General features: G+C 38.5%; 2 protein-coding genes across 9 annotated transcripts in view; both read right to left on the bottom strand.

The window, feature by feature from the left end:
* Positions 1-263: 263 nt before the first annotated feature.
* Positions 264-4,137, bottom strand: BBS10 (Bardet-Biedl syndrome 10). Its single transcript, XM_080660805.1, has 2 exons — positions 3,902-4,137; positions 264-3,501 (listed from the first exon to the last, which is right to left on the bottom strand). Exons 1-2 carry the CDS (start codon positions 4,084-4,086, stop codon positions 1,521-1,523), a joined length of 2,166 nt encoding a protein of 721 aa, XP_080516931.1. The 5' UTR covers positions 4,087-4,137; the 3' UTR covers positions 264-1,520.
* A 2,912-nt stretch (positions 4,138-7,049) lies between these two features.
* OSBPL8 (oxysterol binding protein like 8) overlaps positions 7,050-27,623 on the bottom strand; it is a gene marked incomplete at its 5' end in the record, with an annotated part of 187,587 nt that continues 167,013 nt past the window's right edge. For all 8 annotated transcript variants that reach the window (XM_080658900.1, XM_080658896.1, XM_080658897.1 and 5 more), the window contains 5 exons: positions 7,050-10,484; positions 13,400-13,502; positions 15,207-15,312; positions 25,707-25,794; positions 26,109-26,294. In XM_080658900.1, coding sequence (XP_080515026.1) covers positions 10,352-10,484; positions 13,400-13,502; positions 15,207-15,312; positions 25,707-25,794; positions 26,109-26,294 — 616 coding nt within the window. In that variant the 3' untranslated portion in view covers positions 7,050-10,351. The remainder of the gene's footprint in view (positions 10,485-13,399; positions 13,503-15,206; positions 15,313-25,706; positions 25,795-26,108; positions 26,295-27,623) is intronic.

Here is a 27,623-nt window from a genome sequence, read left to right as displayed (position 1 = left end):
GTGTAATAATTTTTAAATACATTATTCATCACTTTTTCAAGTTTACCTATAATTACATTTTTAAAAGTCAGTTTTCCTAAATTTAATCCCAACCCAAGTAGTGTCCCTATCTATCCATTCACCCTTGAGGAAAGGTGCGTGAAGGCAGGAACCATATCTACAGTATTTGTTTGCCGGGGTCTATTCAGCACCTGGCATATTGTAAGCCTCATCAAGAATTTGTTGAGTGGCTACAGTGGAAGTATGTACTTAGGAGAACAGATTAAAGATAACAGCTTTATTCAACAAACACTTCTGAGTACTTGGTATAAACACAGCATTGTCGTGGGTGTTACACAGAACTAAAAGTAGAAGACACTGTCTTATTCAAAGGTAGATGCACATTACTTGCATTTATAAACCTTTCAAATAAACTAAAAACATTTAAAATTCACATTGGAAATAAGTAATTCTTAAATTATTTCTTACTACTAAAGTCTGGCCATGCACCAAGTACAAGAAAAAAACCAGCAAAAACATTAATTATTTTTACAAGCTCTTAGGGGCCAGGAAAAAGTTAAAGTATGAATTCATATCCTTTCTGGAATTAACTTTTTTTTTTTTTAATTTATATATATTTTTATTGCTTTCAGAGAGAAAGAAAGAGGGAGAGATAGAAACATCAATGATGAGAGAGGACCACCGATTGGCTGCTTCCGGCACGCCCCCCACCAGGGATCGAGCCCGCAACCTGGGCATGTGCCCTTGACTGGAATCAAACCCGGGACCCTTCAGTCCGCAGGCTGATGCTCTATCCACTGAGCCAAACCGGCCAGGGCTGGAATTAACTTTTAACTACAAAAATGAAAATAAGTTCACAGTGCACAAAGTCCTCTTCTGAGTAGTATATACTCAATGGCGCATGGAGAGTGAGAAACTCTTTAGGCTTTCCAATGCAATGGAAATAAACAAGGGACCATATGAAAGTAAAAACCAATTTGATTTATGTTTTTTGAGAAAGGAATAGAGATTTTGTACTCGTTGCTTTAGAAATTATGAGTGATTATTTTAAATGAAGTAAATAATATATTGTAAACAATTAAAATAGTATGGCATTTGAAGACCTCATCCAAATCTGAGATTAAATGATTCTATGAACTAAATACAGACAGGTGAGGGAACAGAGATGGAGGGTGAAAAGGCACTCTAATGAAACTCCCTCCCCCAAACACAGACTGACACAGAGCTGAAACACAGGGACATGAAGAGGTGTCTGTGTGTATGTGGAGTGGGGTGAGGAACACACTTAGTCAGGTCTTAGCTTCCCTCAGCCAGGAGGTTTTATCCTCAGAATTGTTCCGTAACAATCTAATATTTGTGTCTGAATGTCTGCTGGCCTCTTAGTGTACTTCCTCTAAAGACTTTTTAAATTATGCTGTTTTCCTACCTAGACTGAACTGACTTGAGAATCAATAGTCATATGCCCGCTTTACTTTATGGCTTGAGTTAGATTATAACTGTTTAATAAAGACTTTCCAACTTCATAGCTCTTCTTCTGACTCTTGATCATACATTTCCTGAGGCTGTCTCTTAATACTGATTACCAAATCAATGGTTAAAATTTTTGCCAGACACTGAAGAACTGAAGTTAGTAACTGGTATTTACCGGATACCGATTCCAAACCTGTCTGACTGCTTCCCATGGGTTGGTCGGTTTGCAGTGTGTGGAGAGCTCTTACATATACTTGTGGAAAGCTCTGATTTCCTTTCTTAGATTTATACAGGATTTGGGGAATGCCTAAAAGTGCATTAGCTATTATCATACCAACCATGGCTGCTTCAGATTGCTGGCATTTTTTGACATAGTTGAGAAGATAGTAATGTAACAAGATCTCAAAATTACCACCCACTGGCAAAACACAACCTGCTGATATAGATGAGAAACAGTAGCTCTGGGAAGTACCAACCTCCAATGACTTACATCTCACTGGCAACATACTTCCCTTTCCACCCATTTTTGTGATCGATAAATTTTCATAAGAAGCTTCTATTCTAGTGTTTTCTGCTGTTGACTCAGTAGTAGGATCACTCTCAATAAACAAATCATGGTCATCAATTATCCTGGTTTTGTTTGCACATAAACATCTCAGTGCTTCATCTGTCTGGTGTGTATCCGCTGGTGTCACTTTTGGTGTTGAACTAGAAATGTATGTTTCTAATTCTACACTGGGAACTACCGAATTTGAATATACTTTTAAATATGTGTGAGTTTTTGCCAGTTCACCTTCGTTCTTTTCAACTGTGTCCTGATGTGGCCTTTGTATTGAGCCATTAACAATATCTGGTAACTGATTACTTTCCCTATTCTTATAAATAAGAGGACTTGATATATAATTTTGGTCACTGGTTTGTGTCATGTAACTCAGATCAAGGTCTTTAAATAACTGCCGAAGCATTTTAAATGCTCCATGTAAAGCAGCCTCATGTTGTTCAACAAGACCCTGCACAGGTCCACAAAGAACTATGCAGTGTGGAATAAATGAACATGTGCTAATCAAGCCAAGATGAACATACCTTTTGGATCTAAGGATAAGGGGCTTACAAAATTTCACCAAAGCAGTGCTCGAGATTTCATACTGTGAAGAAGCTTGTGGCAGTACAAAGGGAGAAAGACCAATGATCCTCTGAATAAGAGAAATTTCTTCAGATGATAAACATTCCACCACTGATATGCCATTCAACTCTGCATAATAAATAACTAAGTCTGGTTGTTTCACACTAGATAGGAGCAATTTTACATTTTGATTCTGTAAACTTTTCATTATTGCTTTTGTCCTTTCCATAATCCAAAGTTGAGATGTCTGAAACTGTGCCTCTGAATTTAGAATGAATTCTGATCCAGAAGTTGAAAAGAGAGGCTCAATGGTTTCTGTTACTAACGCTATTCTTATGTCACCATCTGCTGGACAGTACACAGAAAAGTCTCTGTGAAGCACAAGCCCAGCCAGGATCCTGGAATCTGAAACAGGAAGGCCAGTGACACCAACGTTCAGCTCTACAAAACAGTCATCCACTAACTCAAATACTTCTTCAAACCCACTTTCACAAGCCATACACTTGAAAAAGTAGTCACACATCAACTGTGAAATAAAGTTGTGATTATTTCTTCCCACTCTTCCACAAAAGTATGCTTCTAAGAGCAACTCGAAAGAGCTCCTACACAGTGTTCTCTCTTTAGTGGATGAAGAAAAGATGGACAAAAAGTGTCTACTCAAATATTGGTCCACAATGTAGTCTAATATTTGTGTCTGAAATGTGAGAAGAGCTTGGGAAATAAATTTCCACCGACAACAAGTTTTCCAATGTCTTCCATGAGTTTGAATATTTTTGGAAATCAAAGAATCTTTTTCTTTGTCTGTGACTGCTTGAAGTCCTCTGAGCAAATGGCAAAGAAAGATAATAAATGTCTTAGCACCATCTCCTGTTTTTCTTAGATGACTGGAAACACATGCCACCATCACCCTGTACAAAAAGAAATAAAGCAACTCAGATTTTCAGTGGGCTGCCTTCCTACATCTAGATCAAGTTGAAACCGTGTTTTCACAGCTGTAAGCATAAAATGAGAATGCTGTCCCTTTGATATGTCCTTAGTTTTAGTTTTTCCTTTTCCAAGTTACTGGTTCCAGTCCCAGATTCTAGGGTTGGCTGCGGCGGGGAGGAGTGAGAAACGTTAAGAGTTGGTAAGATTTGGTGTCCAGAACAGTGTTCGCTGGGGCAGCGCTCTAGCCCTGAGCATACACTGGTCTCACCCAAAGTCATTTTTTCCCAGCAACACAGCCTCAGGGGCACCATCTCCCATCCGGGAGATGGCCTGGGTAACCGTTTAGAGGACGCTCAGGGCTGGACTGTAGGACGCGGGTACCTGGCTAGGGGATGCTCTAGGTGAAGCGCCGCCAGAAGGCGGCCTCCGTCCCGGCTGAGCAGCACCTCGCCGGTGGGCTTCGTACACAGGACCTGCCGGCCCTCGGGCCCCACGCAGCCGCTCACGATGGTTTCCAGCGCCTGCGCGACCTGCAACGCCGCCTTCACAGACCCTTCAGCAGCCATAGCCCTTCGGGTCGTGGTCCCACTGTTTGCAGAACCCCAGGGCAGCCTGGAGGGGGCGGGGCGCGGTATGGCAGGAAGCGGAAAGGGCGGGGAGGACGCCGGAAACTGCTCTTCCGCCCACTCATCAGACAGGCTGCGCTGTGGTCCAATAGCCCGCGAGGATCAGGAAGCGGTGTGACTTCCCGGTTGCCCCTGCCCGGAACCGCTGTCCCTTCCCCAGGTCGCTAGGTGAATGAGTCCCCCTCCAGTGGTTTCAGCGCCACCAGTCTCTCCGTGTTCTTGCTCCCGCCGTCGGCGCGGTCGTGGAGCCCTTGTGAGGGAGGGAACGGACGCGGCGGGGCCGACCTCGGCTAGTTCAAAGCCCCTCGTCGTTTCGCAGCAAAACCTCTGCCTTGGACCCACATCCATCAGCTGCTCTCTTTCCATTCACGAAAGCAATTTGGGGTTGCAGGATAGATGGCGGGGGCCTGGGTAGGGTCACAAGCTGCAGGCTTTCTGCTTTTCGCAGGGCGCTTTGCCGGCTTTCCTGGACTCAGGCATCACTACGGAATGCCAGCCACCATAATTTTCTTGAACTTTAGCAGAGGTGACGTGAATAATTGGCCACATTGGTTAGTCGTCAATAGTATGTTTTAAAAACACAGTGCTCTAACATTCCTGGATACAATCCAACGGCAGGAAAGAAAAACATAGTGTTAGGCAGAAAGAACATACTGTTTTACATATTAAAACACTCAGATGAAGTGGTCAAGAGCATGGGCTTAAGATTTAGATCTGGGATTTGCTCTGCCATTTATCTGCCAGCAAGTAACTATTTCTGCCTCCAAAATCTCAGATTTAAACAAATGGAGATAATACGTATGTAAATGAAAAATCTCAAGGTTTTGAGGAGGGTGACCGTGTTTACCAAGCGCCTGTTTGCATGGTGCCCAGCACATTCTAAGCACTCAGCAGTCTAATAGCTGTGACATGTCACCTGTATGGGCCTACTATCTCTACAAGAAAGGGATATTCTGTAAGGTGCAGAAGAATCGATTAGGATAATAGCATAACACAGGACATCCCAGAGTGTGGCCAATATTAGTAAGAAAAGTATCATGTAGATTTTTTCATTGAGGTTGAACAGTGAGGGGCTGTTTTCCTTGCTCCTTATTCCTATGTTCTATAAGCTATAAGCCCTTTCCTCTGTAACCCCAATTAGTAAGACAGAACCAACCGACTATTAGCCATAAGTCACTGGACCCTGAGGAGAGAGCAAGAAAGGGAGGGCAAGAGGATGAGGAAAACCAAGGGAAGAGTCATTTCTTGGAACTTGTCTGATGTCATTATAGACATATAAGTGATTTAAGAGGAAAAAACTTTTTCATGTGGGTCTTGTGTGTATGCTTAATAGTAAGGTGTTTGTTTGTTTTTCTGGTTCTACCCATCACAAAGGGGTTACATTACTCAATAAAGATTGGAGCAGAGGATTATTCCAAACATTTAAAAGTGGTGGAAAAGGAATGGATGCTGCAGTCAGACTTGGATCCAAACTTGTGCTTGTTATCACCCTTACTCTATGAAGCTTTTGGAATCATTTAACTTCTCTGAGCCTCAGATTCTTCCTCTATTAAAATCGGGTTAACTTCCACTTACCTTAAGGTTATTTTGAGTATTCAAAGAGAAATGAATATAAAGTACCAAGTAAAGCAAGCATTAGGGATTCTGTTAAATCCCTTCCAAACCCTGCATCATCCTTAACAACTACACCCATCAAAATTTTTTTTAATTAAAAAAATTAGGACTAAGTAATTTAATGTGTTATATTCAAAGTCATATGATCACAATTTGCTTTTTTAAAATTTTATTTAGAATGCCTACTTGTAGAAGTTAGCATAATTTTACAGATCATTAGAAAAATTCAATTCTTTGTCTCTGCACACATAATAGGTTAGGAATAATAGATTAGAAATGTAATACATTACAAAACAGTAGCCTATGACTATCTGTACATTTACGATGCACCTCAAGGAAAAGAATTTGACAGTGTGTTCTACTTACACTGCAGATAACATACTTTTATTCTATTATACAAACTGACCAGTGGTAGTGTGAATTTATAAGTGGCCATCAGTCAGAATATTTAACTTAGATGTATATTTAGCATGCTAAAAAGTGAAAAAATTTTCAACTGACATTCTGTGGCTCATCAGTTCAAATGTTTTGTGGCATTTTTTCTTTAAATAAATTTCAATATTATAATACTAAAATAATTTTACATGATAAATACAGAAAGATAAAATTTTCTAGAAAGTATATTCACATTAATTTTGTCATGGGGTTCTTGTGGCTCTTCTAACTATGTGAATCATATTAAGGAGATACTGGTCCTATACAATTTTAATAGTCCATCTTCAAATAAAAACTGTAACAAAACAAACTATATTAAGAGTAACAAAAAGTAAATTAAATATACTAAATTCACACGATAGGTAAACAAAATGAAACCAAATTACATAATAGTGGCAGATTATATATTTTTAAAGAATCTCCTTTTCCATGTAATCAGAAGTTGAAATGTAAACTTAGTGATTTGTGTGGGGTCACCTCCCACCATCGGTTCAAATTGGAAAATTTGGTATAAATGCTAATTTTAATATTTTAGTTCTGTACATTTAGCATAATTCAAAATAATTTATAGCATCATATTTGGCTCAACAGTAATGTCATTATCAACTTATGTCAAACAAACCCCCAAAATATATTCACTGCTCACTAGAAATGCTAAACACTGGAAAAATGGAATTTTATACATTTATTTTCTTAAATATTTGACTAAGATAGTCTTCAAAAAGTTAAAACTGCCTTTCACAGAATTTTGTGTATTTATGGCACAAGTTGACACCCAAAACAGTGTGAATTCCATCAGAAAGGCACTGCTTACAATACTCAGAATAATCTCACAAGTCTACTTCAATTATGTCTGAGAGTGAAGAATATATTTGAAATAGGTAAATAAACAAACCCTTATAAAAGTACAGCATTACCATTGAAATATACTTAACTATATAAAAGGAAATAAGGTGACAAAGAGAAATGACCCTTTATGACACTTAAGCCTATAAACACTTTGAATCATATTATATAGTTCTGTAACACAAAATGAGTAAAAGTATTTTCTTAAAGGCACAAAAGCGTGATACTACTAAATGAGAGTTGTATTTTACAAGGCCAACTTTTTCAATGGAATGGTGACAAAGTTTACACTTTATAAATGATACAAAAAGTACTGACATGAAATACAGTAAATATCTATTGCTGAAACTTACTTATTTCACATGCCCTGTTTATTGTCTTTTCCTGGGCCAGTTACCCATCATTAAATGGTGAATAACTGAAAGCATAATACACTTAACAACCAAAATAGAAATGCACATGTCAATTATTACCTAAATTTTCATGTGAAAAAATACAATTTTTGATCAAATGAAAATAAACAGGACATAAGATCTTAAATCCTAGAAATCATTATAAAGTTCTCAGACAACTGAGAACTGTAAGTCACAATTTTTATGAATCCATGTGTGAAGGAAGAGTAATTCCAGGTAGAGAACATTCAAAGTCAATAACATATATGGCTAACTACAAAGTTAATTTTGTGTTTTAAAAGATTCACATACTAAACCTGGTATAAGCACTGATCTAAAACTAAGCCACCAATTCCTGAGTTTTGTGTTCAGTTTGCAGAAAGGAACTCATACAACTAAAAGCATAAGAAGACCTTTGGATTAGATATATGCTTTTAGTGTATAAGGAACAGTCATAAGTAACCCTGCTTTCTCATGAAATAGTTTTTGACTTGGTGGGTAATCAGAACCCATAACATCTGCCCTAAAGGAAAATAAAAAAAGTAAAGAAAATAACTACGTTTCCAGTCTTAGAAGATACCTATACAAATAAACACTATTTAGACCAAGTGTAAATAACCCACAAGCAGATAAGACTAAAACCCCAAAAGGGGGTTATCAACAAAAATTTTAAGTTTTCAGGGTTTAATGATGAAATGACTTTGTGATCAGCCAATTAAGTTATATGTAATATAAATTAATACTAATTTAAACCATAAAAAAGATCAAATTGTACAATATTTACAAAACATATATCAGTGAATAGGCAGTTGAGCATAACATTGGTAACAGATAGTACAAAAATTGTATTGACAAGAATGAAATACAAGCAAAAACCCCCACTTGTTCTAGTGTAGTCACATTATACCTATACTTATACTAGGTATAGGTACATCTTATTTATGTTTTAATCAATTTAAACAATGTTTCACATGCACATATATTGTTTTGCCAAAAACACACAGGAAATGGCTCTTCATAAAACCTTAGAATATTTAAGATAGCTATAATGGTTGGGAGAGAGGGGGAAGCAGGCTCTTTATCATTTTCAATTTTCATAATTTAGCAACCATTCTTTGATTTTATATTTATCATGGCATTAAATAGCTGATTGTAATTTTACTAGTGTCTAACAGTCTCTTCTTAGTCAAAGGCAAATGTAGCCAGAGCAATTATTCTGCCTTTATTTTCAAAATTCATATTTTTAGGTTTCTAAGATATGTCTTAGAACATGTTCCTAAGCCTAACTTTTAGTTGTAAAAATTGCTTTTGAGGACTACATTTATGTAAAAAACATAAAGTAAAAATATGAATCTGAAAAGAAAAGTAGGAAAAGTTTGTCTGAGCCTGAACAAAAGAAATCCTGAAGAATTATGGTTTTGTAATAGAATGAAGTTACTAAGAACCAAGGAGAATAAAAAATTAAACTTGAGAACTTGATGCTCTTCTTAGATGCTCAACTTATTGCACATTTTAAAGAAACCAATTTTATTGTACACATAAATGCCACCACACAAAGCATCTTTCTTTTATTTGGCTTTTGAAGTAAAATGTTGGTTATAATTTCTCCTATTTATTCACTGAGCACACTAGAGTCTAAATGAAAGCTAAAATAAGTTCTTCATAATGAAAAAAAAAACATGAATTATCAGCATTTTATATGCCTTATAATTACAATTTTCAACCGGTGTGCTGTGGCAGGCACACTGGTGTGCCACAGATTTTTTTTTCTGCAAGAATTTTTAAAACATGCAATATCTGACTATTTATTTAGTCAGGAGCACTGACCTCTTTTTCCTTAGATTGTCAAATAAAAAATGACAACAGCCAATACAACAGCTGTCCAGTGTAAATGAATCAAAATTATATCTACTTTTTGTCAGATCAGCAAAACATATATTTTTTGGTGTGCTGCAGTATTTTAGTAATTAGTTTATGGGTGCCATAAGATGAAAAAGGCTGAAATTTGCTGCCATATAAACATCTCTAGAATTTGGCCTGTGTTATCAGATTGAGTTAAAAAAACAAAAATAAGAAAAAAGGACAGCAACCAATTTTGACCACACTTTTATCAGCAAGTGCTTAAGGTAGTATTATACAGATATAAGAAAGATACAATCAACAGATCCAAGTAGCTATATATCATTTTTATACTGATATACACCTGTATACATTTGTACCTTTATCTATAAATATTAAATTCAAGGGGCCAAAAAAAAAATCTTGTGTAAACTTTAAAAAAAGCAAGTTGCCACCTTATGTCTCTCAATATATCAATTTTGACCACTCTTTTTCTTGCTTTATCTAAGAAGACAATTGAGCTGGGTGCCTGGGAAATGATTTATTTATTTACTTTTTTGGGGGGGAAATGATTTTTTTAAACACTAGAGTGTATTGAACTATTATTATAATATGTTTATTATCCCATCATTTTCTATTTTGTAATTCCTTATTGATAAAAGTTTGTGCCTGTTATGAAGAAAATAGTTACTACACATATATTTATAATATTGATAACAATTTTGTTATGACCATTAGTGCTATATCTCAGAACATATTATAGAATACAAAGACTACTTACTATCAGGTATACATAAGACACAGTTGTGTATACATGTGGATTTATTATACTCACATGTAGACACATTCTCACAAAAGCTAGAAATGTTCTGGCACGTAACACATAGCCCACTTTAATAACCAAACAGAATAGCTCTTGTTTCAGGTTAAGGATAAAGGGTATGAAAGATCAACACCTCTGCATTTATCTCTAAGGTTTTGTTTCGAAATATAGTGATGTATTAATAAAACCGAACCAACTTGAACATTGATCCCAGGCCGAATCTGATCATTCCAGTTCATTGATTCACTGTAAAGAGCTATTTAAACATGAAATTTATTACAACTTGAAGAAAAATCAGGAGGAAAATGATGAAGTAGTCTTTTTGTTGCAAAAAATAATCCGTGGTAGGTGCGCTTGAAACTAAATGATTTCGAAGAGCCGTAATATTTCTACAAAAATAAGCAACAGTAAATTTTTAAATTATTTGTGAAAAATGTTAGCACAGAACTCATAATTTCATATATGGCCACAGAGCACTTAATTACTGTAACAAAAGTAACTATCTCAATCACTGCTGCCTGAACAAGGAGCTGATTATGCTATGTGGAGCTATTATTAGGTCTTGTCTAAATCTATATTCCACATTGTACCAAATATATACTTAATGCTGTGCATCAAACATAATTATTAGTTTGATGGTGTAGAAATATATCACCTTTTCTGTTATTACAGTGGCTTTAAAACAAAAATTTTGCTTCTTAGTTGGCTCACTAAGGTTCTTTATCTTTACTTTTGGAAGACAGAGGTGGAATTGAAGAAAAATCCTAAATTACCCAGGAAAAAATAATGTAACAGACTTCATGACGTTCATAACTTAAGAGAATGCTCTATGGACATTTCATATGCAAATAAAAATAAAATGTCAATTTAGTTATGAAGTGAGTTTAAAATATCCTCATGCCATCCTAACTGCTTCTGGCTAAAAAGAGCTGATTAGTGAAGACCTTTTCTTTTTCTGACTTCTTCTATTAAAGTGTCTTACTACTACAGAGAAAGAAAAGGAGGCAAAACAAACAAGTATATTCAATTTATATACATAATTAAATTAGAAAATGTGAGCACGTTATGTTAGGGTCAGTGATACCAAGATGCAGAAGACAGGCTCCCTGCTCTAAAGGAGCTCATGGTCCAACAGGGGTGAACAGACACATACAAAAATACCTGTAGTGTAGTAAGTGCTCAAAAGGAATATGTACAGAGAGCTAAACAAGCTGAGTGGAGGGCTTAATAACTCTACAGGGGAAGGTAAGTGATGAGACATGTTACAAAAAGTTATATTCTGAAGGATAAACAGGGATTTTTTGATGGGCAGGGTGGGAGGAAGGGCCATCTAAGAAGTGGGTTCAGTGTGGGCAAAGATCCAAAGATGCAAGAGAAAAGTATATTCTGAAGATGTGAGGAGTTTCATAGGACTTAAGCATGGGATAGGTGTAGGGCAAGCATGTCAAACTCGCGGCCCCCGGGCTGCATGCTGCCCACAAGGAACGTTTTTGCAGCCCAGCCAATATAACGGTATGTAAGAACCGTTTTAATAAAAATTTCGTAACTTAATTTTTACAATATCCCATTATACCTAATTATTAAAAACAAACTACAACGTTCACTAATGACTGATTACTATAATTGTGTTGCATTCATTTCTCTTACGTGCCTTATACACAGGCACACCGCTAATACTAGCAGCGAATATTTTAGCAGCCGATGGCCACATCATTAGTCTTGGACTGACTTGTTCGGTGTGTGTAACAGGAAATATTTCGCTTTTGGCCGAAACCGGTTTGGCTCAGTAGATAGAGCGTTGGCCTGCGGACTGAAAGGTCCCAGGTTCGATTCCGGTCAAGGGCACGTAACTTGGTTGCGGGCACATCCCCAGTAGGAGGTGTGCAGGAGGCAGCTGATCGATGTTTCTCTCTCATCGATGTTTCTAGCTCTCTATCCCTCTCCCTTCCTCTCTGTAAAATATCAATAAAAAAAAAAAAATATTTCGCTTTTGGAGAACAAGAAAAATAGGTTTATTTGTGTTACACTTATTAATCTGTGCAGTTATTCAGTGTCTGGTAAGTTAATGCTCAAGAAAAAGGTATTAATTTTTATTAAAATGTTCTATTATTTCATGCTAACAATTACTCATTTGTTTCAGCCCTTGTATTCAGCATGTCTCTATCAAAATAAACCTACACTTCGATAAAAATTGAAGCTTTTGTTTTTTTGCGGCCCACATAAACTTAAACCTTGTTTATCTGGCCCGTGTTAGCCTTTGAGTTTGACATGCTTGGTGTAGGCGGGGACTGGCAGGAGATGAGGCTGTGGATGAAAATAGCAACTAAATATGAGTTATAAGATCACGATGAAAAGAGAAAATATCTTTGAAAAAATCTTCCAGAACATCTAGTGCTAAGTACTGAATATACAAAAGCAGGTTGGCTAGTATTAAAAAAATTTAACATCTGATACAGCAACGGGAGACAATCGATCTGAACTCATGCTAGCCTTAGCATGGAGCAGTGTAAGCGTCCTTTTCCCTCCAAGGAACCTGTGTAGGTGTTAATGACTTTTAGTTGCTGGATCTGGGGAGGTGTGCAGGGAAAAGGTCTGGGACTGCCAGTGGGGCACATGAAGGTCTCAGGGTAGTGGCTCTTTACCCGCGTGTGAAACTATTTCAATATTTCAACTGGTGCATTGCAATTAAATATTAGCCATGAACAAAGGAAATGCAGAAGCCTTTGTTAATGGCCTTTCTCAGAAACCTCCCACTTCCACATCCAGGTCAGCTGCATTCTTAGTATGCCACAGCAATAAGATCAAGAGATTCCAATTTCATCCTCAGAGATGAGAAAAAAGCAACCTCAACATCTCCCCCAATATTTTAGTGCTGAAAGATTTTCATGCATTTCAGTCATCAGGTGACAGAAGCCAAGGCTCTAGTTTAGTTTGGTAATGATTTTAAAAATGTAAAGTTGGCATATGATTTCTTATGTAACAGGATTCTTTTTTTCTTAAAACTCAAATTTATTATAAGCCACTTTGTAAGCATTTCATTTGTCCCCCTAATATCTGTACTCACAGTAGCTGAACTAGTAATTTCACATTAATGTATAATTATGTGTTATACAGTATAATTGTTAATTCATAAATATATAATGGGCTTCCACTTCTAAGACCACATAGTACCTTAATACTTATACTTTAAATCTTACTAAACATTAGTGGCATTCCACAATAACCTTATGAGGGAAGAAATTTATATTGTAACAGGATTCTTAACTACTCCTCTGGACTCAAATGAATAGTCAGCATAAATTACCTTTTAATTTCTTCCTGTGCTTGTTTTATGGATTCAATGGAATTTTGAATGTCTCCCAAGTCTATCCCTTTCTTTCTTCTTGTACTTGGTTTTACTGGTTGAGCTAAAAGGATATTTAGAATAAACATGGTGAAAATAGTGAACATATTTAATTATAAACAATCTATATTTTAGCTTAATGATTCTCATGTAATAAAAATTTTCCCAGGCACCATTTTTATGGTTTAGAGATTAACATTAATAATACAAATACTCTGCATTTTTGAAGTTTTAATTATATCATTCCAAAACTAGAACACTACAGATATATTTAAAGTAACCACAAAATAGTTAAGTTTTGGATGGTATCAGTTTTATTTTTTAACTAATTAAAATAGACAAAAATAGCTCAATAAATAAATATATTAACTTGGGAAGTTATTATGCTCTTCTATCTCTTGCCCATTTGCCTACATCTGAGGAAGTCAGCTTTTTGAGTCCCCTTTTCAATTTTATATTAGTTGTTAATGTTATCTTTATTCCCCTAGTCACCCAAACTTTAAACTTTTTCAATTGGTTTCGATACTTCTATACACTTTTATTATCAACCAGCAAACTGTACTGGTGTTTTGTTTTTTTTCTAATTCCCCTAATGTATCTATTCCTTCCTTTCCATTTTTGTTCAGATCTTAACCTCTTTCCAGGTTTCAGCTTTCTCATTTGTAAAATAGGTATAATTAACACCCAAATTTCATAGTAGTAAGGTGTGTTTAATATCCAGTTTGGCAGACGTTAAGTACTCAATAACCGACAGCTGATACATTATAGGTAATATAGTGGAGGGATAAGAGAAGAGAGTAAATTAAGGAGCCAAAATATCTGCATATATAACATATATATTGTCTTACGGGATGATACATGTCCTTGGGCAGATTAACGTGTATCTTAGTTTCCTTTTCTCTAAAATGGGAACAACAGTGTATCAAACACTCCCTAGCACATGGGTACCATGCAACTCCTGCTTTTAAACCTTTATTCAGTCTATTCCTCCTTACTCCAGTAGCTTGTTCCCTACCTGCATTTCTGAAGCTTAGATTATAATTCATTATAAATTCATCAAAGTTCCTCTAAGAACATTTCCCCAAACTGAATTCAGCTACCTTTCAACTCTTAACTATTTTTCTTCTTCTACTTTCCTGGCATTTATCATTTATTCACCTCAAGTGTTACCTCTATAAAAAGGAGCTCCCCAGTTTAGTGTGAGCTTAAAGACTATGCCTTTAAAAAACCTGTTCTCATAGTGTTTCAGACATTACTTTAATCCTTTCTTGATTATATCTCTGTGTAGTTCAACACAGTTTACACATCTGATTTGAACAAGGCACACTAGTTAATTTAGCCCATAATTTTAGTATAGCTATATTTTTACTTCTATAATTACAACAATTTATTCAGAGAATGAAAAACTTTTTAAAGCATGGAACTAAGCTCAAAGCTCAAAAATGCTTCCTGAATTGAATCTAGGAAGCCATCAACAATTTTTCAGACGCTTAACCAGGCATAAGAGCAACACTACAGTATGGTTCTTGATTTGCATGCTTCCCCCTTTTTCTATACCTCATGCCTTTACCTGTGGCCTGGTCTTAAAATTTATCTACAATCTAAAATAGGGATTAAAAAAATATTTTTTGGCACACCATTCCTGCCCCCACCAAAACTTTTACATCTTCTTAAATTAATATAAAAAATTTTCATCTATCGAACATAGATGATATCCTTTAAAAAAATTAGATTCCTATAGTGAATAATCTGCAATAAATATTTTTACCTTCACTTCCAGATGAGTCCTGGATATCAGGTTCTGGAGATGAATAGCCTTTTGCCACTTTCTTCTGTTGTCTGGTTGGCTTATGTTTCATTTTTGGGACACTAACCTGAAAACAAAAACATGCTATTATGTGAATTTGTATTGAATTTTAAAGACCAATGTACAACTGTTGAAACTATCTGTTCAATGGCACAATACTTAGACATAAAAACAAAGGTGTATAGTCTAATTAAAACTTAACAAATAAGATATAATATGCTTATATAACAAAATTACTTTATTTACTTTTTTAATCCTCATGCAAGGATATGTTTATTGATTTTAGTGAGGAAGGGAGGGGAGAGAGAGAGAGAGAGAGAGAGAGAGAAACATCAATTGGTTGCCTGCTCCCTGTACGCACCCTTACTGGGGATTGAACCCACAACTTTTTGGTGTAGGGACAATGCTCCAACCAACTGAGCTACCTGGCCAGGGCTATTTTATTTAATTTTAATAGGAAATATTAATTTGGCACAAATATCAAAAAACATAAAAGATATACAATTAAGAGTTCCTCTCCCACTCCTGATCCCTATACATTCAGTCCCCTCCCCCCAAATAAATAGTCACTGCTATTTGTACAACCTTCAAGAGACATTTTAATACAAACACAAATATAAATACAGATCCACCACTTTTCTAACTGTACCAGTTAGTACCTTTAGTTGAATGTTAAATAATAGTGTTCTTTTTAATCATACTTATCTTGTCCCCAACATTATAAACATTTCCACTGAATGATGATGTGTTTCCAATAAAATTATTTACTTTTAATAGTATCTGATTAATGTAGAAAGCATCTTATAATAAATATCATTTTGCAGAACATGGTCTAAATTTACTAAAAACATCTGAGTGCACGCACAAAAGCATATCAAACCATCAACTAGAGCTAAATTTCCCTTAGAAAAATAAACTGTAGACTTTATTAAATTAAGAAGCTTGCAAGAGAAGAAACTAGAATCAGAAGAGCAAGGTAATTTATATGCTTACAAAAACAATATCAGTGGTCATATGCCTTTAACTCTGTTCTTACCTATTTACTGCTCTAAATAGAAACAATCTCCAATAACCTATTCCTTGAAATAACTTTATAAAATGTTATTCATGTGTTAAAAATAAAAAAAAATTTCTATAATTTTATTATAGAAAATAAATAATGTGTATTCAACCTACACTGTGTCCTCCTACTTCAAGTCATGGAGACTTAAAATTTTGTAACATTTAGATTCGAAATCCACATTCTTGAAGTAGGTTCAAATTGGAGCTTGATGAAGACTGGTGAAAAGCTATCTACAATAATAAAAGCATAATATGCTAATTAGACCGGACATTCTTCCAGACGACCTTCTGGGCGAAGCCGGGGCTGGAGGAAATCCTGGGTCCTGGGTGCTAGAGGGAAACCAGTGCCAGCAGCTGAGGGAAGGAAGGCCTACACTTGCAAGAATTTCTTGCATCGGGCCTCTAGTCTATATATATAAAATGCTAATATGCTAAGTGTCCGCCTGACTGATTGCTATGACGTACACTGACCACAGGGAGCAGACGCTCAATGCAGAAGCTGCTGTGATGCACACTGGCCATTTATAGAGAAGTGGCACTGCGGACCTGGTGCCTACAAAGCAATACTGGGCTTCCCCCAAGTGTGACACAGGCCCTGCCACCACCCTGGAGCAACAGCCCACCAAATCGCAGCCGATGCTGCCAAGACCCCATGGCGCAAATGCGGCCCACAGCCTAGCCCAGCCTGGAAATGGTGGCTGTGGGTGCCAGGTAATGATGTACATAACAACACCTGGCTTCCTCTCCTTAGGAACAGGCCATTTATCAGTAAATGGCTCCACAGACCTGGCAATACTCAGCTTCCCCCAAGTGGGACACAGGCACCGCCACCACCCAGGAGAGACACCCCACCAAATCGCAGCCAATGCTGACGAGACCCCATGGTGCAAAATGCAGCCCACAGCCCAGCCTGGAAACAGTGGCTGTGGGAGCCGGGTAATGACATCACGTAGCAAAGTCCGGCTTCCTCTCCCTAGCGACTAGCCTCCTTGGAGTTTCTTCAGCCCAGGAACACGATTTGCTTTATAGCCAGGTAGAAACATTTTACACTTTAACCAAATGTCTGTGAAGCGTTTTCCCATGCCTCATCTCATTTGATCCTCACAGAAGTCCTGGAGTAGGTAGATAGGAGACTCGGTGGAATCCTATTTTCATTAGCTGGAAAATGGAGATTTAGAAAGCTTAGAAACTTGACCTGACTGAAGAGAAGAAATGGTGGAACTTGAAAATGACTTCAGGTTTTCTCACTGCGCAGAATATAGTCAAACACTGCTGCAGTTAAATATTTTACCCTTTGTTCTCCCTGCATGATCTACAATAATAATCTGCTTCGTGTTGATATTTACTGCTGTGTTGCTGACAATTACCTGAAAGAGAAGTTGGGGTGCTTCACTGGGCTGGAAAAAGTTTAGCTAAATCAGAAAGCAGGTCTAGTTAAGCAAGTTTATTCTATGTATACTAGAGTCCTGGTGCATGAAATTCGTGTATGGGAGGGAGGAGGGTCCCTCAGCCCGGCCTGCACCCTCTCCATTCCAGGACCCCTCAGGGGATGTCTGACTGCCGGATTCCTGCGGGATTGAGCCTAAACCGACAGTTGGACACCCCTCTCACAATCCGGGACAGCTGGCTCCTAACTGTTCACCTGCCTGCCTGATTGCCGCTAACCACTCTGCCTGCCTGCCTGGTCACCCTTAACTGCTCTCCCCTGCTGGCCTGGTTGCCCCTAACTGCCCTCCCCTGCCAGCCTGGTCAACCCTAACTGCCCTCCCCTGCCGGCCTGGTCGCCCCTAACTGCTCTACCCTGCCGGCCTGGTCGCCCCTAACAGCCTCTGCCTCAGCCCCCACCACCATGGTTTTGTCTGGAATGATGTGCGGAAGATGTCTGCTCTAATTAGCATATTGCCCTTTTATTAGTATAGATATACCTGTAGGATCGGGCCTAAACCAGCAGTTGGACATCCCTCTCGCAATCCGGGACTGCTGGCTCCTAACCGCTCACCTGCCTGCCTGCCTGATCGCCCCTAACCACTCTGCCTGCCTGGTCGCCCCTAACTGCTCTCGCCTGCTGGCCTGGTCGCCCCTAATTGCCCTCCCCTGCCGGTCTGGTTGCCCCTAATTGCTCACCCCTGCCAGCCTGGTTGTCCCTAACTGCCCTCCCCTGCCGGCCTGATCGCCCAAGCTGCCCTCCCCTGCTGGGGCCTGATCGCCCACAACTGCCCTCTCCTGGCGGGGCCTGATCACCCCCAACTGCCCTCCTCTGCCGGCCTGATTGCCTACAACTGCTCTCCCCTGCCGGGGCCTGATCGCCCCAACTGCCCTCCTCTGTCAGCCTGATTGCCCACAACTGCCCTCCTCTGCCAGCCTGATTGCCCACAACCACCTTCCCCTGCCGTGACCTGCCTCTTCCACCAGGACCCGCCTGCTCCGCGCAAGGCAGCAGAGACGCTGGGACCGGCCTCCTCTGCTCCGTGCAGAGCTGTGGGACCCCCCAGGCCTCACTGCACAGAGTGGCCGCTGGGCCCTGCCTCCGCTGTGCACGCAGCCATCTTGTGAGGGCGTGATGTCACCTAGGCTATTATTAGTATAGATTATAAACATATACCACATTTTTTTAATCCATCTGTTGATGCATACTTGAATTGCTTCTACCTTTTGGCAACTGTGAATGATGCTGCAATGAACATGGATGTACAAGTATCTGAGTTCCTGTTTTCAAATTTTTTGTAGTGGTTTGCTGGGTCATATGGCAAGTCTATATTTAGCTTTTTGAAGAACCATCAAATTGTTTTTTCACAGGGGTGGCACTATTTTATATTCCTGCCAGCAATATATAAGAGTTCCAATTTCTCCACAGCCTCACCAATACCTATTTTTCATTTAAAAAAATTATTACCATTTTAGTGATGTGTAGTACCTGACTTCATTGCATTTCCCTTATCTATAATAATAAAAGCCAGACGACCTTCCAGATGAAGCCAGGGCTGTGAGGGCTGAGGCCCTTGCACGAATTTTGTGCATCAGGCCTCTAGTGACTAATAATGTGGAGCATCATTTCATGTGCTGTTTGCCACTCTATTAATAATTTTCTTATGTTAAACCATCTTCACATTCCTTGGATAAATCCCACTTAGTCAAGGCATATAATCTTTTAAATATGCTTTTGGATTTAGCTTGACAGTATTTTGTGGAGAATTTTTGCATCTACATTTTGTGATAATTTTATTTTTTTATAGTATCTCTATATGGCTTTGGTATTAGGGTAATGCTGGAATCATTGAAAGTTTCCTACCTCTTCTGTTATTTTGTAAGTTTGAGAAGGATTGGTGTTAGTTTTTTTTTTAATGTTTGTAGAATTCACCAATGAAGCTTCTGGTCCTGGACTTTTCTTTGTAAGCAAGTTTTTGATTACTGATTCAATCTCTTAACTTGTTACAGGTCCACTGAAAATTTCTAATTCTTTTTGAGCCAGTTTATATAATTTACTAGAGGCTCGGTGCACGAAATTCATGCACAGGAGAGGGGGGTCCTCTCAGCCCAGCATGCACCCTCTCCAATCCGGGACCCCTCAGGGGATGTCTGACTGCCAGTACCACTGGCTCCTAACTGCTCACCGACTGATAGCCCCCAGGCTGCCCCCCCCCGCCGGCCTAGTTGCCCCCAACTGCCCCCCCCTGGCATGGTCGCCCCCAACTGTCCCCCCGCTGGCCTGGTTGCCCCCAACTGTCTCCCCCCCGCCAGCCTGGTCGCCCCTTACTGCCCCCCCCCACCAGCCTGGTTGCCCCCAACTGCCCCCCCCTGCCAACTTGGTTGCTCCTAACTGCTACCCCTGCTGGCCTGGTCACCCCCAACTGCCCCCCCCCCCCACGGGCCTGGTTGCCCCACGCAGTCTGCTGCTCTGTCGTTTGGTTGCCCCTCACTAACACCCCTGCCGGCCTAGTTACCCCACGCAGCTTGTTCGGTCATCCATTCGGTTGTGATGGTCGCTTAGGCTTATATATATATAGATGTGGTTTTAGAAATTTGTCCATTTCATTTCGGTTACTTAATTTGTTGGTATAAAATTGCTCATGTTATTCTCTTATAATCCTTTTTATTTTGTAAGGTCAATAGTAATGGCCCCATTTTCATTTCTGATTTTAGTTATTTGTGTCTTTGTTCTTTTTTTTCTTAGTCTAGCTAAAGGTATGTCAATTTTGTTGACCTTTTCAAAAAAATAACTTTTAACTTCACTGATTCTTTCTTGTTCTATTCTCGTTTTTTCTCTGTTCTATATTTCCTTCTGCTAGCTTTGGTTTTAGCTTTCTCTCCTTTCTCTAGTTTTCCATTATTACGTTAAGTTATTGAGATCTTTTTGAATGTAGGTATTCACAGCTATATATTTCCTTTGAGCACTGCCTTTGTTTTATCTTACACGTTTTGGGGTGTTGTATTTTTATTTTCATTCATTTAAGTGCTTTTAAATTTCACTTGTGATTTCTCATTTGTCAATGGTTAAGATGTGTTAATTTGCACATATTGTAAATTTCCCAGTTTTCCTTCTGTTACTGATTTCTAGCTTCATTCATTGTGGCAAAAAAAAAAAAAAAATACTTTGTATGAAAATTTACTGAGACATGTTATATGCCTTAACTTATGGTCTGTCCTAAAGAATGTTTCATGTGCACTTGACAAGAATGTATATCCTTCTGTTATTGGGTAAACTATTCTACATATGTCTGGTAGGCCTAGTTGATTTGAGTGGGCCAAGCCTTCTCTCTGAGGTTGGACAGTCTGTTCAGTGTTTGTCTCTGGATCCATTTTTGTTCATCAGTTTATGTTGTTCATTTTATCCCACATATGAGTGAGATCATGTGGTATTTATCTTTCCCGACTGGCTTATTTCGCTTAGCATAATGCTCTCCAGGTTCATCTATGCTGTTGCAAATGGTAAAAGTTCCTTCTTTATTATAGTGGCATAGTATTCCATTGTGTAGATGTACCACAGTTTTTTAATCCACTCATCTGCTGATGGGCATTTAGGCTGTTTCCAAATCTTAGCTATTGTAAATTGTGCCACTATGAACATAGGGGTGCATATGTCCTTTCTGATTCGTGATTCTAGTTTCTTGGGATATATTCCTAAATGTGGGATTACTGGGTCGAATGGGAGTTCCATTTTTAATTTTTTGAGGAAACTCCATACTGTTCTCCACAGTGGCTGCACCAGTCTGCATTCCCACCAGCAGTGCAAGAAGGTTCCTTTCTCTCCACATCCTCACCAGCACCTGTCGTTCGTTGATTTGCTGATGATAGCCATTCTGACAGGTGTGAGATTTGCATCTCTCGGATGATTAGTGACTTTGAGCATGTTTTCATATGTCTCTTGGCCTTCTGTATGTCCTCTTTCGAAAAGCGTCTAAGTCCTTTGCCTATTTTTTGATTGGATTGTTTATCTTCTATTTGTTAAGTTGTATGAGTTCCCTGTAAATTTTGGAGATTAAACCCTTTTCTGAGATAACACTGGCAAATATGTTCTCCTATGCAGTGGGCTTTCTTGTTGCTTTTTGATGGTTTCTTTTGCTGTGCAGAAGCCTTTTATTTTGATGTAGTCCCTTTTGTTTATTTTCTCCTTAGTTTCCATTGCGCTAGGAGCTGTAAATGTAAAGATATTGCTACAACATATATTTGATATTTTACTGCCTATGGAGTCTTCTAAGATTTTTATGGTTTCCTGTCTTATGTTTAATCCTTTAACCATTTTGAGTTTATTTTTGTGTATGGTGTAAGTTGGTGATCTAGTTTCATTTTTTTGCATGTATCTGACCATTTTTCCCAGCACCATTTAGTGAAGAGACTGTCTTGAATCCATTTTATGTTCTTGCCTCCTTCGTCAAATATTAATTGAGCATAATGGCTTGGGTTGATTTCTGGGTTCTCTGTTCTGTCCCATTGGTCTATATGTCTGTTCCTGTGCCAGTACCAGGCAGATCTGAGAACAGTGGCTTTTTAATAAAGCTTGAAATCTGGTATTGTGATCCCTCCAACTTTGTTCTTCATTTTCAGGATTGCTTTGGCTATTTGGGGTCTTTTTTTATTCCAGATGAATTTTTGGAGTTTGCTCTAGGTCTGTGAAATATGCCATTGGCATTTTAATGGGGATTGCATTGAATCTATAAATTGCTTTGGGTAGAATGGACATTTTAATGATGTTGAGTCTACCAATCCATGAACATGGTATATTCTTCCATTTGTTTGTCTTCCTCTATCTCTTTTTTCAATGTCCTGTAGTTTTCCAAGTAAAGGCCTTTTACCTCCTTAGTTAAGTTTATTCCTAGGCATCTTAATTTTTTTGGTGCAGCAGTAAATGGGATTTTTTTAAAATGTAGTTGGATATTTATCTTAATCCATTCTTCCAGTCTGCTTTTTGACTGAATAATTTAATCCATTTATATTTAATGAAACTGATTAATAAAGACTCCTGCCATTTTACTGTTTTCTGTATGTCTTATACCTTTTTTTGTTCCTCATTTTTTCCATTACTACCTTCTTTTGTGTTTAGGTGATTTTGTTTTGTAGTGAATTGTTCTGATTCCCTTCGTATTTCCTTTCCTATATGTTTTAGATGTTTTCTTTATGGTCACTGAAGAAATGGCATTTACATCTAAATTTATAACAATTTAGCTTAAATTGATACCAACTGAATTTCAACAGAACACAAAAACTATGCTCCTATATAGCTCATTTTCCATCCCTTTATGGTATCACAAATTATATCTTTAGACTCTGTATGCCCAATGAATAACATATTTGTAATTATTATTCATTCATTATCTTTTAAATATTGCAGGAAATAAAAAGTAGGGTTATAAATTAAAACTACAATAACATTGGTTTTTGTATTTGCCCATTTGTTTATCGTTATTGAAAATCTTTATCATCCTACAGGCCCAGTGTGTGAAATGCGTGCATTGGTAGGGTCCCTAGTGGCTGCCGGCTGGGGCCTCCCTCCCTTCCCATGGCCGGCCCCACCCCCTGGTCAAACTCCAGGACGAACGCCCCATCGAGGGGACAATTTGCATACTATGCTTTTATTATATAGGAGGATGGCTTTGATCATTTCAATCTGAAGGGTTACCTTTAGCAGTTCTTGTATGACAGGTCAAGTGACAGTGAACTCTCTCAGCTTTTGTTTATCTGGAAATATCTCACATTCTCCCCACTTTGGAGGACAGTGTTGCCAGATACAAAATTCTTGGTTGAGAAGTTCTTTCTTCCAACATTTTAAATATGTCATCTCATGCCTTCTGCCCTCCATGGTTTCTGATGAGAAATTGGCTGTTATTCCTATTGAGGATACTTTTTATGTGACAAGTTGCTTCTCTCTCCATGCTTTCAAAATTCTCTTTCGCTTTTGACAGTCTGCTTATGTCTTGGTATGGGTCTCTTTGAGTTTATCCTACTTGGAATTTGTTGCACCTCTCAGATTTGTAGATTCATATCTTTGTTTAAATCTGGGAATTTGAAGGACTTCTTTCTTCAAATATTTCTCTCCTTCTTTCTCTTCCTCTTTTATTTCAGTGACTTCCTCAATGCATATGATGATCCACTTGATGGTGTTCCATAGGTCCCTTAGGCTCTGTTCACTTTTCATTCTTTTCTTTGCCTCAGACTAGATAATTTCATTGTCCTATTTCTACATTCGCTGATTCTTTTGTTAGCCTTTTGTATGCCATAAGCGTCTATTGTGGCATGTGGAGATGGTTTCTGTTTTGGACGCGTGGCAGTTAACTGGTTAAATATCTCCAGTGGATTTTTCATTTTTGTAATTTTAAGCTTTAGAATTTGTTTGGTTCCTTTTGTACAATTTCTTTTTATTGGTATTTATTTTTTAATAGATTTTTCTCTTGAACTCCTTTAGTTTTTTTGTTTCTATTTTCTTGAACTCTTTGAGGATATTGAAGATAGTTGTTTTAAAGTGTTTATCTAGTAAGTTTGATGCCTGAATTTCACCAGGAATGTTTTTTGTCAATTTGTTTTGTTCCTTTTAAGGAGTCATACTTTCCTGTTTCTTTGTATGCCTTGTAATTCTTAAAAAAATTTTTTTTAAATATATTTATTTTGATTTCAGAGAGAAGAAGGAAGAGGGAGAGAGAGATAGAAACATCAATAGTGAGTCATTGATGGCCTGCCTTCTGCATGTCACCTACTGGGGTTTGAGCCTGCAACCTGGGCACGTGCCCTAACCAGGAATTGAACTGTGACCTCTTGGTTCATGGGTTGACACTCAACCACTGAGCCACATCAACTGGGCATGCCTTGTAATTCTTTTTTGAAAACTGGACATTTACATATTAAAATGTGGTAACTCTGGATATGAGATTCTCCATCTTCCCCCGGGTTTGCTATTTTCTGATTATTGAATTTGTTCAGTGAATTTTCCAAACTAATTTTGAAAAAAATCCACTGTATTGTTGTGCATGGTCACTGAAATCTCCGCTCCTTAGCTGTGTTAAGCTGACAGAGATTTCCTTGAACATTAATAGCTAAACAAAACAAAAAAAAACGACAAAAACAAAAAAGTATTCTCCTAATCTTAGCAGAATGACTCTGCAGGGACACTCCAATGCTAATACCTGGGCTTGCAATGCTAACACCTGAGCCTGAGGCAAAAGCTTAGGGTTTTTGCAGGTCTATTCTGAGCATAAACATAGTGTCTTGGACATTTGCATGGCTTTCTAAATTTCCCTGGACACATGGGGCTTTTTAATGCTCTAGTTTGCCAAATAATCTTTCCCTAGCTTTTGCTCCTTACATGATCTTTGGGCCTTTCATGATCTATTGTATGTTTCAATAATAATCTTTTGCTCTAGATGTCTGAAGTTTATTAGTTTGGCTTATTGTACTTCCACTCATTGCCTGCAGCCTATCTACCTGAGCTCTAAGTTATATCAAACAGAGACATGGGCCCTGTGTAAATCCTTCAGGTAGTGCCAGACAGGTTATAACAGATGTATAAAACAATTTGTGAGTAAGGTTTGTTCTGCTCCTTCTGTAACCAGAGCTTATACTGGGAATGTGGGAACCCTTCACTGCCACTGCATCAGGAACGGATTGGGGTCAGGGCGAGTATAAATGCCATAAAGTTATCCTAAATTTTTAAAATCACCTCTTTCTTGATTTAGTGTTCATTTAATTACTGCAAACCTCTGACTCTTTTCAGAGTTCTGGGAAATTGTTCTGACAGTTTCTGCTTACTTTTCTTTGTGGGGATAAGAGCTTGGAACTGCCTACTCTGCCATTTTGCCAACCAAAAATTTTAAATTCTGAAACTAAATTTTAAATGTTGGTGGTCAAAGATCCTAGTAAGGATTTAAAACATTTTTATGCCTAGCAGATCTAGATACTTTTTTTATTACATACCATTGGAGTGCGATGTTTCACTTTGGTCTGGATAACACCATCTTTTTCGAACTGTATCATATCATTAAGTGGGTCCCATGGTCGAGTACTACATAAGCAATAAAAACACCTTTTGTTTAATGACTAAACAAAACACTTGACAACATTTTCAAAGTTTAGATTAGATTTTCTTTAGTAATTATAAACCCAGCAGTAAAATTAAGATAGGTCATATCTAATTTTCTGATCCTCAGCTTATTTTATAGACCAACAATTATCATGGATTCAAATTTATAATAAATGCAATAAGTTTAAATCTCACATTAATTTACATATACATATATATATATATATATATGGCTTAATAAAAAACAATAAAAATTCTAGAAATAAAGGCAACAAATTATGCTGATAATTACTTACTCTGCAAACTTGTAATGCCATTCTCCTGTAAGTGGCTCAAGTTCAAATAACTTGCAAGTCCACTCTTCATTTTTTGTTTTCCGATCTCTGGCAGATTGTCTTTGAGCTTCCTCTAAAACGTACTTCTCTTGAGTAGCTTCTGTTTGGTCTTTTGCATTTATGGCTCGAGTTACTCGCTGCCAAAGTCTAATACATGTACAAAAATAGTATAAAAAGCAACAGAAAATCAAATCTACATTGAACAGGTTTAAATCCCCTTGAAAGAAAATGATACCCATATGTGTTTTTGTCTTTGACAAAGCTTATACTGAGATGCTTAGAAATGAGTGCAAATATAAAAAGTGGTCATTGAGTAGAGCACCAGTAGAGGCTAATTTTTTTTCTTGGCAAGAGAAATTTATTAACATGGACTCTTTTTTAAAAATGTATTTTTACTAGAGGCCTGGTGCACGAAATTCATGCACGGGGGGGGGGGGGGGGGGGGGGAGGGGCGGTGTGTGTGTCCCTTAGCCCAGCCTGCACCCGCTCAAATCTGGGACCCCTCGAGGGATGATCCTGATAGGATCGGGCCTAAACGGGCAGTTGGACATCCCTCTCACAATCCAGGACTGCTGGCTCCCAACTGCTTGCCTGCCTGCCTTCCTGATTGCCCCTAATCGCTTCTGCCTGCCAGCCTGATCACCCCCTAACCACTCCCCTGACAGCCTGATGCCTAACTGCTCCCCTGCCAGCCTGATTGCCCCTAACTGCCCTCCCCTGCAGGCCTGGTCACCCCTAACTGCCCTCCCTTGCAGGCCTGGGTCCCCCCCAACTGCCCTTTCCTGCAGGCCCAGTCACCCCCAACTTTCCTCCTCTGCCAGCCTGGTCACCCCTTACTGCCCTCCCCTGCAGGCTTGACCGCCCCCAACTGTCCTCCCTTGCAGGCCTGGTTCCTCCCAACTGCCCTCCCCTGGTGGTCATCTTGTGGAGGCCATCTTGTGTCCACATGGGGGCAGCTATCTTTGACCACATGGGGGCAGTCATGTTGTGTTAGAGTGATGGTCAATTTGCATATTACTCTTTTATTAGATAGGATTGATTTCAGAGAGGAAGGGAAAGAGAGAGAAGAGAAGCATCAATGATGACAGATAATCATTGATCAGCTGCTTCCTGCACGACCCCCACTGGGAATCGAGCCCACAAACCAGGCATGTGCCCTTGGCCGGAATTGAACCCAGGACCCTTCACTCCGCAAGCCAATGCTCCATCCACTGAGCCAAACCTGGACTCTTAAACATATGACAATGAATGGTACTGACCCAAGATGAGAGAAATCTGGGAGTGGGCCCAAGTATTTTTATTTTTTTAAAATAAATTTTTATTGATTTCAGAGAGAAAGGGAGAGGGAGAGAGAGACAGAAACATCAATAATGAGAATCATTGATCGGCTGCCTCCTGCACACCCCCCACTGGGGATCGAGCCTACAAGCAGGGATGTGCCTTTGACTAGAATCGAACCTGGGACCCTTCAGTCTA

This window comes from Plecotus auritus (assembly GCF_963455305.1).
Source record: "Plecotus auritus genome assembly, chromosome: 3".
Taxonomy (NCBI): Eukaryota; Metazoa; Chordata; class Mammalia; order Chiroptera; family Vespertilionidae; genus Plecotus; species Plecotus auritus.
Note: the sequence above shows the minus strand (reverse complement) of the source record. Positions and strands in the feature narration are given on the sequence as shown.

Coding starts and splice junctions, on each gene's coding strand:
- BBS10 (XM_080660805.1), bottom strand. CDS start 4,086: ATGGCTGCTGAAGGGTCTGTGAAGGCGGCGTTGCAGGTCGCGCAGGCG. Junction 3,502..3,901: donor CTAGAGCATCCCCTAGCCAG/GTACCCGCGTCC, acceptor CTTTTTGTACAG/GGTGATGGTGGCATGTGTTT.